Genomic DNA, 17,866 nt, shown 5'->3' on the forward strand with positions numbered 1-17,866 from the left:
AAAGTGCTTGGGCCTCTGTACCCATGTGGGAGACCCAGAAAAAGCTCCTGGTTCCTACCATCAGCCTGGCCCAGCCCTGGTTGTTGCGGTCATCTGGGAAGCTTCAAATATTTATTTATTTATTTGAAAGTCGGAGATAGAGGGAGAGAGATATCTTCCATTCGCTGGTTCACTCCCCAGATGGCCATAATGGCCAGGCCAAAGCCAGGAGCTTCTTCTGGGTCTTCCACATGGGTTGCAGGGGCCTAAGCACTTGGGCCATCTTCTGCTGCTTTTAAAACCAGGTGCATTAGTAGGGACCTGGATCAGGAGAGGAGCAGCTGGGACTTGAACCAGAGCCCATATGGGATACTGGCACTTTCACCCAGTATGGCACAACACTGGCCCCAATAAATAAATCTTTTAAAAATAAATAAGAACTGGGGCCAGCACTGTGGCATTGCGGGTAAAGCCACCACCTGCAGTGTCAATATCCCATATGGGCTCTGATTCAAGTCTCAGCTGCTCCACTTCCCATCCAGCTCTCTGCTACTGCCTGGGAAAGCAACAGAAGATGGCCCGAGTCCTTGGGCTCCTGTACCCGCGTGGGAGACCCGGAAGAAGCTCCTGGCTCCTGGCTTCGGATCAGTCCAGCTTTGTCCATTGCGGCCATTTGGGGAGTGAACCAGTGGATGGAAGACCTTTCTCTCTCGCTCTCTGCCTCTCCTTTTCTCTCTGTATAACTCTGATTTCCAAATAAATAAATAAATATTTTAAAAAATTAAGAACAAGAAATAAATTTCTAGTACCCTTTCATCAAAAAAAATTTGTACATATCATTTTTCCAATCCATTAGGTTAGATTAAAAAAAAATACTACTCTGACAAGTAGTGACTGTTAACTTATTTATTAATCATTTTTAAACCGATTTAAAACTAGAGATCAATAGGCTCTAAGAATTTCCAAAGGCCGGCGCCGTGGCTTAACAGGCTAATCCTCTGCCTCGCGGCGCCGGCACACCGGGTTCTAGTCCCGGTCGGGGCACCGGATTCTATCCCAGTTGCCCCTCTTCCAGGCCAACTCTCTGCTATGGCCCAGGAAGGCAGTGGAGGATAGCCCAAGTGCTTGGGCCCTGCACCCGCATGGGAGACCAGGAGAAGCACCTGGCTCCTGGCTTCGGATCAGCGCGATGCGCAGGCCGCAGCAGCCATTGGAGGGTGAACCAACGGCAAAAAGGAAGACCTTTCTCTCTGTCTCTCTCTCTCACTATCCACTCTGCCTGTAAAAAAAAAAAAGAATTTCCAAAAAAAGAAAGGACTATAGGTTCTTCAAGTTATTCACACATAAGTGGGTTTTCTCCTCATCTGCAGGTTTCTTGAAATTCTGACTCCTGTGTATCGATCTACTTAGGTGAACGTTACCCACATTTTCTAATGCAAACTACATACCTTCCCAAACTACATCTCCATTTAACCCTCTATTGGAAAGACTGACAATCCTACATATACACTTTAAGGAGAAACAAAAGCCCCAGTGAGGGTGCGGGAATATGTACAAGCGCACGCCAAACAGAGCTCTCCAGCTGAAGCTGAAGGCAGACCTTGACAACAGCAAACAATCTTTGTACAAAGCACCTTCTCAATGTTGACTAATGAGGACAGTAACTACTTCCATGAGGGATTTTGCCCTCCTCTGGGTAAATGAAAGTAGACTTGAATTTTACAAGCCTGCTTGGATTTTGTAAGCTATAAATATCAGGTGAGGTGAAGGCTTTAAATACTTTTTAAGCACTTGCTCATCAACACCATATTTCACGGCCTGTTTTTCAAATGCTATGTCTCTAAAACGGGGATGTGGCCGCCCAGTTGAGGGCAAGGCAGAGTTTACTCAGCAACACCTTTTCTGTCTCAGTGATGACATAAAATAGCACAACTTTCACTGGTGGCATCTTGGAACAGAAGAACAGTAATAAACACTTGGAAGAATCGTCTGAAATTGGCCTTTTCATCTTGGATATGCTTCACTTCAAAACTGTTTCTCTCGCTACAGAAAGGACTCAGAGTGCCACAACAGAACATTAATGACTGTCATCCTGGTATTTGGGGTGAGGAACTTTGAAGAGCGATGCCTCCCCTCTTCCTCAGCTAGAATCAAGCCCTTCCAGACACCAGCCTGCCCTTTCCACCTCGGAATTAAACGCTCAGCTGATCCCTGGCATACCTGCGGCCCAACCCTCACCATGCCAGCGGCTCACTGTCTGATCCAGGCCCTGCTGCCTGCTGCTCTGATCTTCCAGCTGATGACTATCCGCTGAGGAAAACCTCCAGAGCCCCTCAAGTCCAATTCCCACCCCTCTGGTGATGACCTGCAGAAAATACTCTGCAAGCAGGGCCTGGCTCCCAGCAGAAAATGATGTTTTCCTATGTCTACAGACTTGATCAGGGTTAATATTATTGACCCAGCTGTCCCCAAACCTTTACACCAATTTGAATAATTTATCAAGGTGCCATCTGGAACAGACTCAAATTTTAAAAAGGGGGGTGGGGGTATCCAGTGCTGTGGCATAGCAGGTAGAGCTGCTGCCTGCAATGCCAGCATCCCATATGGGCACCAGTCTGAGTCCTGGCTGTTCCTCTTCAACTCTCTGCTATGGCCTGGGAAAGCAACAGTAGATGGCCCAAGTCCTTGGTCTCCTGCACCCACGTGGGAGACCTGGAAGAAGCTCCTGGCTCCTGGCTTTGGATCGGTGCAGCTCCAGCTGTTGCAGTCATCTGGGGGAGTGAACCAGTAGATGGAGGACTTCTCCTCTCTCTGCCTCAGCCTCTCTGTTAACTCTACATTTCAAATAAATAAATGAATCTTTAAGAAAATTTAAAAAAAAAAAAAAAAGAAGACAAAAAACCACCCAATGAGTAAAAGACATTCTAAAGGCTCTTTGGAAAATCCGAAGTGTCATTTGGGGGTGGGAGAAGAGCGGTAGGTGACAAAGAACCAGAAATGGTAAAAAGTTTAAAAATAGTATGAAGCCTCATGTTCTAGTTCTCTTTTCTTTCTTTCTTTTTTTTTTTTTTTAACTTATTTATTTATTTGAAAGTCAGTTAGAGAGAGCAAGCAAGATCTTCCATTGCCAGTATACTCCCCAGATGGCCACAATGGCCAGGATTGGGCCAGGCTGGAGCCAGGAACCAGGAGCATCATCCAGTTCTCCCATGTAGGTAGCAGGGGTCCAAACATGTGGGCCATCCTCCACTGCTTTTCCCAGGCCGTTAGCAAGGAGCTGGATCGGAAGTGGAGCAGCCGACATGAACTAGTGTTCATGTGAGGCCAGTATCAAAAGTGGAGGTTTAACTGGCTAAGCCACAACACCAGCTCCCCTACTTTTATTTTGTTTTATTTTTTAATATTTATTTATTTATTGGAAAGGCAAATTTAAAGAGAAAAAGAGATAGAGAGATCTTCCATTTGCTGGTTCACTCCCCAGGTGGCCACAACAGGTGGGACCAGGCCAGACTGAAGCTACAAGCTTCTTCCAAATCTCCATACCGGTGGCAGGGCCTGGACACTTGGGCCATCTTCTGATGCTCTTCTCAGGCCATTAGCAGAGAGCTACATCAGCAGTGGAGCAGCTGGGACCCGAACCGATGCTGATATGGGATACTGGCATTGCAGGCAGCGGCTTTACCTGCTACACCACAATGCTGGCCCTCTAGTTTTCTTTAAAAGCATGACTTATATGCCTGGGCGCCAGATGCCTCAGAAATAGACTGAAGAGGATGATCTCTTCCAGCTCATAAATTCATTTAGGATCCAGGTCACAGTTGTTAAATTGGAGGCTAAAGCAAAATTAAATTGCAGTTACTGAGTCAAGACACATAAGAGCATAATTTTTACTTAAGTGTAAGAAATGATGTGGGAACAAGGGAAAAATGAATATTCAATAACAACATGGAGCTAAGAATTAATCAAAAACAATTAAGCATATAAAGTACTTTGAGCTTCTTAAAGAAAATATTTAGGGTTTATCCACCAAAAAGCAATCACTTTTTGAGCTAAATTCATTTGGAAGTGAAAGACCTGTGAAGAAGTCATAATTACAACCTACTCTAAGACTTTAATGCATCACTATTCAATGTCCTGCACTAACTATACAACAGAGGCAAAGGTGCACAGCACACAGTGACTCAGTCCCCCAGGTGACCTGTCACTGTTAGGACACATGCCCACACCACTTGTTAAACATCTAGTTTAACTACGGGGGCCAGTGCTGTGGCGCAGCAGGTTAACACCCTGGCATGCAATGCCAGCATCCCATATGTGCACCAGTCTGAGTCCTGGCTGTTCCTCTTCAACTCTCTGCTATGGCCTGGGAAAGCAGTAGAAGATGGTCCAAGTGTTTGGGCTCCTGCACCCGCATGGGAGACCCAGAAGAAGCTCCTGGCTCCTGGGTTCGGATCAGCACAGCTCCAGCTGGTGCAGTCAATTGGGGAGTGAACCATCGGATGGAAGATCAAGCTCTCTCTCTGCCTCTCCTTTCTCTGTGTAACTCTGATTTTCAAATAAATAAGTAAATCTTAAAAAAAAAAAAATACTGTACCTTTGAGAAATAAGAAATTAAATGTGTGGGGTAGAGAATAGTTACAGTTACACCATAGCATTCACATGAAAAAGATTTACTTATAAATCAAAGTAGAATTGAAACTTATTTCTTAGATTGTGTCATAAAACCTAGCATACCATTACTTCTTTATGATTGCTTTTTTGTTAAGGGACAAAAAATTTCTGTGAGAAACATAAATGGTTCACTCAACTCAGTCAGTTAGACTTACATTTTCTGGTTCAACCCCAATGTCTTCACAAAACTTCTCCATGCCTTCAGGACCTACAACATCATCAGTACCTGAAATGAAATACATCTTCTATAAATTAAACCTATGTCCACTATTCCTACTGTAGTAGTACAACACTGTCGTGAAATAAGACTTCAACGTCCTAACTTTTTGTGGAAGAAACAAATCAGGTATAAATTGAAAAAGTTTCAAATTTCAGTTTGATTTTACTGAAATAAAACTGTTCCCCGTACAATCCTTTAAATCGATTTATCACCAGGTCCGCAACATTTGGAATAGGGTTCATATAATTTTGTTTAAAGATATCAAGTTCAATTCCAGCTCTTTAAAGTAGCTTAAAGTTCTCCTTTTATTTTCATAATAATTTCAATGCACACAATAATTTCTGGTAACACAGTAAAGAATCACACAGTGTTTCCTACACAGCTAATTGAGAAATAACATAAATATTTCTTTTACACAGAAACATTTGTTTAGTTCTTAATAATAAATGCTCTTCTCTAGCTTTGGCTGCTTCCTCCAGAAAGAACTGTCCACATGTTCCACTATTCAGTCTTCAACCACTGCCATTCGGTTTCTCCTGCTTTGTTCTCTCCACTGAACATGTTCTTGCCAAGATCACCAGTAATCCTCTGTCAAATCTACCCGACACAGTCAACCTTCATTTGCCTTCTCTGTGATGTCTGAAAAGGTGAAGTTCTCTCTTCACAAAACTGTGAAGCACCTTCTCTCATTGGGTTCTCCTCCTTCCTCTCTTCTTTCACTTCCCATGCGTTCCACTGATTCTCTCATTAAATTTGATGGGCAGAGTTCCATCCTTAAATTTCTTCTAGTTCATTCTGTATACCCTGCGGGAAATCTCATTCACACCCAAGGTTTCAGGTACTGCCAGATCTCTGTCTAGCTCAGTCCTTCCCCCTTATTCTTGGACAGCTTCACGTCACCATCTGGCCGTCCCACCTCCTGATTCACCGCCATAATTAAACTTATCTCTGCCCCACACTTCCTTCCCCTGCACTTCACATTCTCAAACACGGCTGCAGTGGGCTGAGCTAGTCATCTCCCCAGGCCAAGCCTGCTTATCCTCCTGTATTCTGTCTCAGCTGGTGGCGCCAACAGAAATAGAAACCTGGGAGTCATCTTGTATTCCTCCTCCCTTTTCCCACAGCCAATCAATCATCACGTGCACTGCCAATTCATCTTCTAAACATGACCTAATTGCACTTCTGCACCACCCTGGTTCAGGATTTATTCTCTCACAGAAGTTTCCCTGGAATCTCCCAATGCCATAGCCTTTCCCCACAACTCCCACTCAAACCCATCCTGCACACAGCCCTCCAGGAGGCCTAGCTCAAACACAGTTCCCATGTTGGCTTGAACTCCTTCAACGGCTCCCTATGCCTAAAGATAAACTGTAAGTCTGTGGCACATCAAATAAGCCTCTGAATGATCTAGTGCCTCCCTTCCCTTTAAGTCTCATATCCTTCCACACACAAAACATGTTTCCCGGTTTCTTTAGAAACAAATGAATCAATGAATCTACAGATACTGCTGAATAAATAAAAACTAAGCCCCAGGAACACCTGCTTGCCTGTGGTTTCACTCTACCCCATGTCCTGACATGTACCTACCACCACCCTACTCTTGGCAGCTCAGCCCATCTTCCCTCCCCGGCCCCAGTCGGCCCTGGCAAATTCATCCAATGTTTATCCCTGAGATCACACAGGCCATCCTTCCAATCCTCCCACCTGCTGAGCCTGGGTCAGGCAGTCCTGGGGACCAGCTCCAAGCAACACTAGGAATGGTTCTCTTAACACTGAGCCCACTGTTTTCAAAGTCCCAGCCCCTCTGTGGTTCTCTCTGACCTCCTCAAGAGCAAAAGCTATTTTATTCCTTTTACAATTTCAGCATACCAGCAATAAAAGTTTATTTAACAAATAAATGAATACTAGAATAAAGCAGTCACTTGACAATCCTCCCATAGGCTCTAGATCCAGCAAGTCGCCACATCTGGCAGAACCCATCATTTGTTCAGACACCATTTACTAGACACATCCTGGAGCCATGCCCTGTGTCAGCTGCTTCACTACAAAGACTAAAACGTGACCCTTGCCCTCCACGAAGGGAGACAAGGCATAGGGGTAATTTCAATACAAAGTAATAACTAGATTACAAGAAAAAAAAAAAAAAAGTACCAGCTGTCCTCAACAAAGGTCAGGCTTCTCAGGATTACCACCAGCGTTTACCACCAAGAGTGCTTGTTGTAAAGTCTTGTCACGTCTGTGCTTCCGAGCTGTCCCTCTCCACATCCCCTCCAAAGTTCAGACTCAGGCCCTTCCTCATCTTCTGGCCCAAGCAAGGACTTTTCCTCCATGACATCATTTTCCTTTTAATCACAAATGTGCAAGTCTGATACAGAATGTTTTGTTTCAGATTAAGTTCTTTCAAACCTTTCATGGGTTTTCCTTTCCCCCAACTCTATCTTTTTTTCTGTTTTCTTAATTTTCTCAATTACTGGGGAGAAATCAAATGAAACATTTTTTAACTTAGGGGTTTTGTACATTAATATACAATCATGATACAAAATTACTCTTGGAGGTGGAAATAAAAATACTTAAAAGTAAATTTTCCCTTTACCTTCTCCCTTCTCCCTGGAGACAAAAATCAGTTCTCTACAGCATTCCACATGCATGGATTATATATATATTCAACGTCTCTACATTTTTCCAGGCAATTCTCTTTGGCTTTCCAGAGATTCAGTAATTTAATGTCATCATCAATGAATGATGTTTTTTGCCTCCTTGCGTCCAATATTTATGCCCCCATTCCTTTCTCTTATCTAACAGCACTGGCTAGCTAGCAGCTTCCAAAACAAATGCAAGTAACAGTAGTGAGAATCAGAGTATATAACCCATTCCTGATGTAAATGAGAATACACTTACCATTTTGTCACTTCCTATATCACCAGCTTTGGGTTTGAGAGTGCAAATATGTGTGCGCTCATGTATGTATTATGCACATTTTTCAAATAGAGAAGATACAGAGTAAAATAGTTAAAAAAAAAAAGCAAGCCTTCTTCTCCCTTTCTTTACCAGTCTGGCACGTATCCTTTCAAACCTTTTTGCTATGTATTTTTTTGTTTTTGTTTGCATGTATTTATGTAAGTTCAAATACACAACGAAATACAAGTTTTAAACTTGTTTATCTACACACATGGGTTCATGCTATACCTATAAATCCACACTTTGCTTTTCCCACTGATGTGCCTGGGAATCTTCCTGTGAGAGTAGTTGTATATCTGTTTTACTTGTGCTGGTCAATACATTTTATAAGATGTATGAGTGTGTATCCATACGTATCATAGCTCTTTCCACCATTCCACTACTGTAAAGTATTTAAACTGTGAGACTAAGTAACGATTTTGATTAGAAAACAGCCTCTATTCCTATTTTGGCCAGAGTTAGGTTTTGTTTTTTTGTTTTGTTTTGTTTTGTTTTTGACAGGCAGAGTGGACAGTAAAGAGAGAGACAGAGAGGAAGGTCTTCCTTTCCGTTGGTTCACCCCTCAATGGCCGCTGCGGCTGGCGCACCACGCTGAACCAAAGCCAGGAGCCAGGTGCTTATCCTGGTCTCCCTTGCGGGTGCAGGGCCCAAGCACTTGGGCCATCCTCCACTGCCTTCCCGGGCCATAGCAGAGAGCTGGCCAGGAAGAGGAGCAACCGGGACAGAATCTGGTGTGCCAGCGCCGCAGGCGGAGGATTAGCCTAGTGAGCCGCGGCGCCGGCCCAGAGGTTTTTTTTAAGAGCAGATTTTTTTTTTTTTTTTTTTTTTTGTTATCTGCCTTTATGGCACCTTGGAGATGACTGCATAGACCTGGGGGGAAGAGTTACTTTATAATTCTTTTTCAATTTTTTTACTTCCTATTTTTCCTGATTTAAAGAGTATTTTCAGGCATTTAGCTAGCAGTTAAAACACCTGCATCCCACACCGGAGTTCTTGAGTTCAATTACAGACTCTAGCTCCTGACTCCAGTGAGAGAGAGAAAGGTTTTCCTTCCACTGGTTCACTCCCCAGATGGCCACAACAACTGGAGCTGCACCGATCTGAAGCCAGGAGCCAGGAGCTTATTCCAGGTCTCCCACACGGGTGCAGGGACCCAAGCACTTGGGCCATCTTCTACTGCTTTCCCAGGCCATAGAAGAGAGCTGGATTGGAAAAGGAGCAACCGAGACATAAACCGGCATGCAATTGGGATGCCACACCGCATGCTCTAGAGGCTTAGCTCACTATGCCACAGTGCTGGCCCTGCAGTGTCTTTTAAAAGCTAGATTTGGGGCCAGCGCTGTGGTGCAGGTTAATCCTTCGCCTGCGACGCCAACATCCCATATGGGTGCCCAGTTCATGTATCGGCTGCTCCTCTTTCGATCCAGCTCTCTGCTATGGCCTGGGAAAGCAGTAGAAGACGACCCACATACTTGGGCCCCGGCACCCTCATGGGAGACCTGGAAGAGGCTCCTGGTTCTGAATCAGCCCAGCTCCGGCCACTGCGGCCATTTGGGGAGTGACCCAGCGGATGGAAGACCTCGCTTTCTCTCCGTCTCACAGTCTGTAACTCTCTCTCTCAAATAAATAAAATATTAAAAAAAAAAAAAGCTAGATTTCAGAAGACGATTTATAAAGCCATAACTGCCAAAAGAATATTTTAACCTAAATATATTATAGTTTGTCAATAAACATGTTTAAGAGATATCCATAATCCTTCTATTTTAATTTCACACATCTAAATCTCACTGTAATCATAATGCTCATTGGAATCGTGGTTGTATTTTACCCAAAATTTATCAATTCACCTGTAGAATTAAGGTAATAACCTTTGTCAGGCAAGATAATGATGCCATTGGCTAACACAAACTAGAAGTGGGATTGAGAAATGGCTAAAAAAGTTTCTATCTACAATAATAAGCTAGGGAATACCCTGGCTGACCAGATGTTGATGGTACATTTGGAATAGAAGATATATCAATAAAAATTTAGGAAAAAAATAGAAGCGATCCTACCACTTTCTCTGCTATCTGAAGCAGGCGTCCTGAACTACTTGTATTTCTCTTTTATTTCATGGCCATGCTCAAGTTTCTCTGATTACAACACATGCATTTCTGAGGCCAATGCGGCTTCCAGGCTCTCTAGTTCCTCCTCCTTCACTGTCAGACCACTTGTGCTTTTTGTATCTGTCCGTGACAGACTCTGCACCTATTCCTGGTTTCTAATATCATTCTGGTAAACCAAGCAACAAGTCTGCTACAAAACTTAATCCAAAATAGAGACCGCAGTCAGGGCTTAGAGAACTAGCATGACCTATGTTTATGAGCTTTGGTTAACTCTGAAAAATCAGTGTTGGCACCTACCAGTGTATAAGGGTACTTCAGAGAGTTCATAAGAAATGCAATTAAAAATATTTATTTGGTACAAAGTATTCTCAAGTCCATGCACTATTTTCACATAATACACTTTTTTCCACCAACTTTTTTGAATGCCCTTGTATTTGATTTAATTCTGTACTCTTAGATATATTTCAGAAAGAGGAGTTTTTTTGATAAATGATTTACATAAAACTGGTTCTTTTAATTCAAGTTAAAATAAATGAGATTCCAGTTTCAGATGGAGTGGTTTAAACAGCACACACTCCCGCCACCCTCCAGCCAATTCTAAAGTCACAGACAACTTTAGTGCAAACAAGACTAACACACAGTCACTTAGAACAGGAGGAAGAGCTTCTAGTGGAAGGGGCTATTTATTTAAACTTTGAGAACCCGATACTGAGCTTTTTTAAAAAAAAAAAATGAAAAGCTGCTTCCTGGATGTACCAAGAATAGCTAGAGTTAACTGGCCAGACAGAAGCTGGGAGGAGTGGGCCGCAGGAGGCATGAAAAGCAGAGGGCAGGTAAAAAGTGGAGCTGAAAACTCAGAAAAGGGCTAAGGGGCTATCCACGCGAAACAACAGCGTGCCTGGGCCCTGACCGTCCCACATTCCACCAGATTTTCAGACTAGGAGTCAGTTTATCTACTGCCCAAGTCAGCTGGCTCTCTCCTGGGGAAAATGAACACAGCCTGGGCGCTAAGGGCCACTCATAGTATCAAGGGGAGCTGCAGCCTCACAGCCGACACCCACAAACTTATCCTACAACACCATCTCTCGCTCATCCCAGTGCTTCTCATACATCACTTTCCTGGAGCAATTCTGACCTTACGCTTTCAATTTATGAGGTTGTTGGGACTCAAAGTAAAAGCAGGTGCCAACCAGTGCCTTCAGTTACTTCCAATTTCAAGCCATTTTCCCCACTGATAAGACACAAGAAAAGAGGCAAAATTAGAAGGTGGGAGGGGTGTGAAACTAGGGATAGCCACATGTATACATTCTTCCTGCAAGGAGGAACTGCAAGGAATCACTCTGCAGGAATCCTTGTGAACCCAAATCATACGGCTTAACCTTCACTCCCAAAATATCACCTTTTCGAAGCCAGAAAAAGGCAAATAAGCAGGAAAATTTATGTTTGCTTATAAAGGAAGACATCCCCCCCCCCAAAAAAAAAATCAAAGTACCTATGCTAATGGGTTTTTCTTTTAAATTTCTTTTTTACAATATATTTTCATAACACGAAATGTGAATCACTACAGGAAAGCAATGATCTCCATAATCAAAGTAACAGGAATATGAGAAAACTCTTCACTCATTCGGCACCCGCAGAGCGAGCCCCTCCCCAGCAGTGTCAACCACCTTCACCAGGACAACAAAATGCATTCAAGAAAAGATACTTCTAATAAAGTAAGCAGGAAAACACACAAACTCTAAGGCTGTGTGTCTGCCTAGTGTCCATGCCCTGCGAACCAAATCAAGTAACAAAGGAGAATTCACTAGAAAAAAGATACTGGGGTGGCTCACACAAATCCATAGTAGTAAGGGATCAGGACTAGATCCTTCCCAGTCCACCTCCTGAACACAATGGCACTCTCCTCCCAGCATCATTCTCAAAATTCCCAGGAAGTCTATGTGATAGGCGTGGTCTAGGTTACCCTGTGGCCAAGGGGGCAGGGCTCCTATCACACAAAAGTAGTAGGGGGAGGGGTGAAAGGGCTTTTCAGGCCAAAAAAGGAAATCCTCATGCTGATTCACAATAAATGGAGATCAAAATAAGTTATGAGGGGGCCGGCGCTGTGGTGTAGTGGGCTAGGCTTCTGCCTGCAGAGCCGGCATCCCATATAGGTGCCAGTTCTAGTCCTGGCTGCCCCTCTCTGATCCAGCTCCCTGCTTATGGCCTATGAAAGCAGTGGATAGATGGCCCAGGTGCTTCAGCCCCTGCACTCGTATTGGAGACCTAGAGAAAGCTCCAGGCTCCTGGCTTTGGATCAGCTCAGCTCCGGCTGTTGCGGTCATTTGGGGAGTGAACCAGCAAGTGGAAGACATTTTTCTCTGTCTCTCCCTCTCTCTGTCTGTAACTCTACCTCTCAAATAAATAAATAATATATTTAAAAAAAAACAAAAACCAAGTATGAACAATGTCCTATGGGAGTACAAAGAAGGCTACTAAGCTAACCATGGGCTTAAAACATACAGACTTGTCAGATGGAAAGTGGAGAAACGGTGGCCTGGCAAAAAGACAGCAAGTTAGTTGTCATTCATCCTGCAGGTAGTGGCGATGTGCAGAATTATCAGGGAATGATCTGCATTATCTGTGTAGTTTATTTACTTGTCTTAAAGAACACAACAGGGGCCACAGGCACCTGGCCTGGAGCAGAGACTGATGACAAGAAAATTGGTTCAATGACTGTTGGGAGAGTCAAGCTGACAGGTTACGAAACAGCCTGAATTAAGATGAGGGAGAAGAAGGCGAACAGAGCCTTCGGCTCAAGCAGGCCCAAAATTATTTTTTTTATGCCACACATAGTCACAAAAATAAATAAGTCCTAGATTATGAAGATGTTATATTATTTAACCAATTATGGTAAGTTACAAAAATGAGACTGAATTTAAGACATTTTAAATGACAAAATATTTTCTGCCAAATGATCTTTCAAAATAGACACTTAGTATAAAGAAATTTCATGGCACTACATTAAAGTTCAAAGCAGCAAAGCTTACACGTTTCCTAGGAATCAAAAGTATTTCTCCCAAGTACATTTCATCTGTTCAGCTCCCTTATAGTGTTCTGAATTCTTTGGCTTAGCTGCTGACTATAAATAGGACATTCAGTGATTTGTTTCAACTATGTCCCTCCCTCCCTCTCTCCCCAGCAGACACCTACACAAACACACACACATACACACACTGTATTTGAAAAGCACATCTTTAAGTTTTTTAATCCCCTCTAAAATATTTCTTATTTTCATAAGGATCAGGCAAAGATGGAGTCAATGATTACCTACCTGCATATTCATAGAACCACTCTAAGCACCTTTTACTTGAAAAGGCTTCTTCTTCAGTCTTTATTCTAGTTGAATCATATTTTCTATACATGCTAGAAATTGAAAAGCAGTTATAAGTTATTTTAAGTAAAGACACTGAATTCTTTTAAGTAGCAGGTACTTTTTATTCTTTTACTGAACCACGCATTTATTCAATCAGTATTTTAAATATATTTTTAACATCCTACTTCCCTCATTAGCAAGCTTCAACCCATATAACTGCAGTGTTTAAAAACAGTAATACCTTAATAAAGAATTAAATAGCAACCACATACTTCCTGTTTTTCTCTGGTTAACAATCAGTCAAAACTGAATAGAACAGGTATTCAATATGTGCAACTAACTACAGAATGCTAGTGAGATACAGCAAGAAATGTCAAGGGCACTATTGTCCACCCTAAAGATCACTTATGCATCTCCATGAAGTTCTCCTGACGTCTGCGTTATTACAAAGTCAAGACGGGCACAGAGCAGTCTAAGGAACAATCTGTCAGTATCAAGATAACCCATGAGAGGCCAGCAATGTGGTGTAGCAGGTAAAGCCACTGCCTGGGATGCTGGCATCCTATATGGACGCCGCTTTGTGTCCTGGCAGCTTCACTTCCAATCCAGCTCCTTGCCAATGGCCTGGGAAAAGCAGTGGAAGATGGCCCAAGTCTTTGGGCTTCCGCTACCCATCAGGGAGACCTGGATGAAGTTCCTGGCTCTTGGCTTTCAGTCTGGCCCAGCCCTGGCCATTGAGGCCATTTAGGGAGTGTAACAGTGGATGGAAAATTGTCTCTCTCTCCCCACCCCTACCCCTGTAGCTCTAACTTTAAAATAAATAAGTCTTTTTTTTTTTTCCTTTCTTTGACAGGCAGAGTAGACAGTGAGAGAGAGAGAGAGAGAGACAGAAAGGTCTTCCTTTTGGTTCACTCTCCAATGGCCGCCGCGGCTGGCACACTGCGCTGATCCGAAGCCAGGAGCCAGGTGCTTATCCTGGTCTCCCTTGCGGGTGCAGGGCCCAAGCACTTGGGCCATCCTCCACTGCACTCCCGGGCCACAGCAGAGAGCTGGCCAGGAAGGGACAGAATCCGGCACCCTGACCGGGACTAGAACCCGGTGTGCCAGCGCCGCAGGCAGAGGATTAGCCTATTAAGCCGTGGCACCGGCCAAAATAAATAAATCTTAAAAAATAATAATAAAAAAAGATAATCCACAAGAACACGAGGCAAATAAAAAGAAACATCAACTTATGGCCAAGCTTCCAGGAAGAAAATAAACTCTGGCATAAGGTTAATGACAGAAAGTCCTTCATATGGTTTCTTAATTTCAGCTTCAGTTTAAAACCTTGGAAAATGGAATATAGAAAACCCTGGCTCTTAATGTTGCCTTAAAACTCTATAGAGTATGTACAAGCCCAGCAAATGCTGCACAACTGAATCACAAAGTAGAGCAATTCCATGGCCTTCTGCAGGAATTCCTTCCTTACTAACAACCAGGGGCTGAGCACTGAGAGAGCCCCTGCATAGGAAGGGGGAGGAGGCAGAAGCATTAAAATAATGGGTTGGATATAAAAATTATGAATGTATACATTACTTATCCCTTATTGATATGTAAACTAGTAACATATATAATGACTTATAAATACAGTTTTTATTTATATAGAACATAATATAAATATCACATATAATTCTTTTTTTCCTAATCAAACATTTATTCACAACCTACACATACACCAAATTATCTGCAAATGTCTCTGATTAAAGATTCCAGTTTTTTTTTTTTTTAAACCCTCCATGGAAGACATTTTCATAGCTTTAATTTTTATTTATTTATTTATTTTATTTATTTGAGAGACAGAGAGAGATCATGTATCCACTGGCTCACTCCCCAAATGTCCACAACAGCCAGAGCTGGGCCAGGCCAAAGTTGGGAGCTTTGAACTCAACCTGGTCTTTCACATAGGTAGCAGGGACCCAGCCACTTAGGCCATCACCTGCTGTCTCCCAGGGCGTGTATTCGCTGGAAGCTGGAATAGAGAGCAGAGCGGAGACTCAACCCTGCCACTCCAGTATGGGATACAGGCATCCCAAACAGTATCCTAACTGCTACACCAAACACCCAGCCCCAGATTCTGGATTTTAACACCAAAAAAGAACATGGCTATAGGTATTAAGTTAATGAACCTGGAAACCACCAGGTGTGTATTTCTCTTACAAAAGGCAATTGTACTACCTGGAAACAAGGGTGGGTACTGGCCAAAGGGTCCAAACAAACATGCTCCACCCCAGGGGCCCTGATATTCCTATCTCAGCTCAAAGCCTGTAAATGGTCAATAATGTGGAGACCTATGTACGACACTACAATATCTGAATTACTTAAAAATTGTCTACACAAAAACCACTGACACCATACAATGGAATACCATCCAGCAAATAAAAGGAATGAAATATTCATATTTGCTATTACACTGGTGTGCCTCAAAAACATCATGTTAATTGAAAGAAATAAGGCCCAAAAGACCATGTATAGGAAATTTTCACAAAAGGCAAATCTGTAGAGACAAAAAGTAGACTACTGGTTGCCTAGGGCTGGGACTGGGAACAGGAAGTGACTGTGAACAGGCATCAGGAATCTGATTGGGACCATGGAAATGTTCTAGAATTGGCCTGCAGTGGACATATCTAAACATATAAACATATCATAAACATATCTAAAGTAAACAAATCAACAGGCCTTTGGAGTTACCAACATTAAGAGTTCACTTGTCTGAAAGAGAAGTGGTTTAAACACCTTTGGTTCCTATCAATTCTCACCCATACGAGAATAAACCTGAACTTTACTGGTATTCCAAGCACGTGTAGAGTACTCAGTATAAGAAACTCTCCATCTCTGTCACCATATTTATTGAGTCCCCTTAAAGAACAGAGACAAATTCCTCACCAGGCACAGATAGCAAGGTTTTAAAAGAAATCAACTCTGTACAGTTTTGGTGGATCAATGGATTGCAGCAAAACTTTAATGTCTAAGAACTCAAATTATTTAATTTGTTTTTACATTTTATAAACCCAATATAAAATGAGCATCATTAAAAATTACACCTTGAATGTCTGCCTTGCAGAACTAAAACAATATCCCAGTTGGCACTGGCACACTTGGAAGACCCACACCGGAGACACACATCCCCCACCTTGCAAGTCATCAACTCTGACCTACTGTCTCGGCACCATACCTATCATGTCTACTTTTCTTGGCAGATAGATCATCTCCAGAGGCAGGTCTTCTCTTTTTCCTTGGTGGCATCACTTTATTAAAGCAGTCCGAAGAACTGCAAGACCGCAGATTTCCTACAAAATAAATTCAAAGTGCAAAGAATTAAGGTATGCCACATCATAACACTTCCAAAGTCTATTACTGCTAAGTTTAAAAATTGCCATGGCTTGTAAAAGGTTTAGATGCTATCTGCAAATGCTACAAAGAAATAAAATGCCTTTTAGTTCCTTTTTGAAAAATGTTATAGTCAAGAAATAAACCTGACAATGACAAGTTCATTTTTCCATTGCCCCGAATCATACCAGAAATAAAAGTGGCCACAATTTTATTTCCTCTCTAAAAAGCCCTGATATAAGTAATCTAAGCTTTCCACTTCTCTTACTGTCCATGTTCCTTCAACAGAAATTGTGCTGCTATTTCATTTATGCACTTCACGAGGCAAGGTCAGCTCAAGCAGCAACCCTGACTCTGAAATACATACAACAACACTTCTCTGCTTCAAGGGATAGCTGATAAAATACAGGATTTGGATTTTGGTGACAGAAATCTGACATGACCTTAAACAAAACTTCCACAACAATTTTGTGTTTGTTTCTATTACTTGAAGACGATCCTGCCACTTATAGTCACGGCTTTCAATCAAGAAGCTTGACTTTCATGTGGCAGGAAATACTAAAATACAATAGCAACAGACAATAATAACACTGAACACTTACCAAGTCCTTGCTGTAAAACAAGCCCTGCTCTTACCTTGCACGTATTAGCTCGTTTAAGCTCACAAAAAGCCTCTGAAGAAAGAACTGCTAGCGCCTTGTACAAGCCAGAAAACAGGCAGAGACAGGTTAAGTGGCAAAATTGGGTTTCCTATCCAGGCAGTCTCACTTCAGACAAACCATTATAAATCACAAGATAATCATAAGATAATTAAAATATCCCATTCTTGGCAAAAGTGCTATTAAGTATGCCATTGGGTTCACACAATTACATGGAATGACAGGCAGGGCAAAGATTATCTCTACTTAACAGGAAAAACTAAGGCTTAGGCGGCATTCAAGTGATTTTCCAGGGTCTCAGAAGTCAGAAGTGGTGAACTGGACCCCACGGTCTGCTCCTGTTAGGTGCTGCGGGAAGGCCCTGGGTGCACACTGAGCCAAGTGGACAGACTGCGTAAGGGTGCTGGGGTTGCAACAACTTGCCATCAATGAGCTCCAGCTCCTCGTGCAACTATGTGACTCAGTCACTAACCCATTCTGGGATTCTCATTCATCATTTGAAGAATGAGAACTGTGACATCTACCTCCCAAGATTTTTATGAAAACATCCATT

The 17,866-nt window shown here is 42.6% G+C and overlaps 1 protein-coding gene across 1 annotated transcript in view; it reads right to left on the minus strand.

The window, feature by feature from the left end:
* DCUN1D4 (defective in cullin neddylation 1 domain containing 4) overlaps nt 1–17,866 on the minus strand; it is a 78,682-nt gene that overhangs the window by 25,036 nt on the left and 35,780 nt on the right. Inside the window, 3 exon segments of the mRNA XM_062213222.1 lie at nt 4,806–4,876; nt 13,247–13,338; nt 16,500–16,614. Of these exon segments, the coding sequence (XP_062069206.1) occupies nt 4,806–4,876; nt 13,247–13,338; nt 16,500–16,614 (278 nt within the window).

The sequence above is a fragment of the Lepus europaeus genome, chromosome 16 (genome assembly GCF_033115175.1).
Source record: "Lepus europaeus isolate LE1 chromosome 16, mLepTim1.pri, whole genome shotgun sequence".
Classification (NCBI taxonomy): Eukaryota; Metazoa; Chordata; class Mammalia; order Lagomorpha; family Leporidae; genus Lepus; species Lepus europaeus.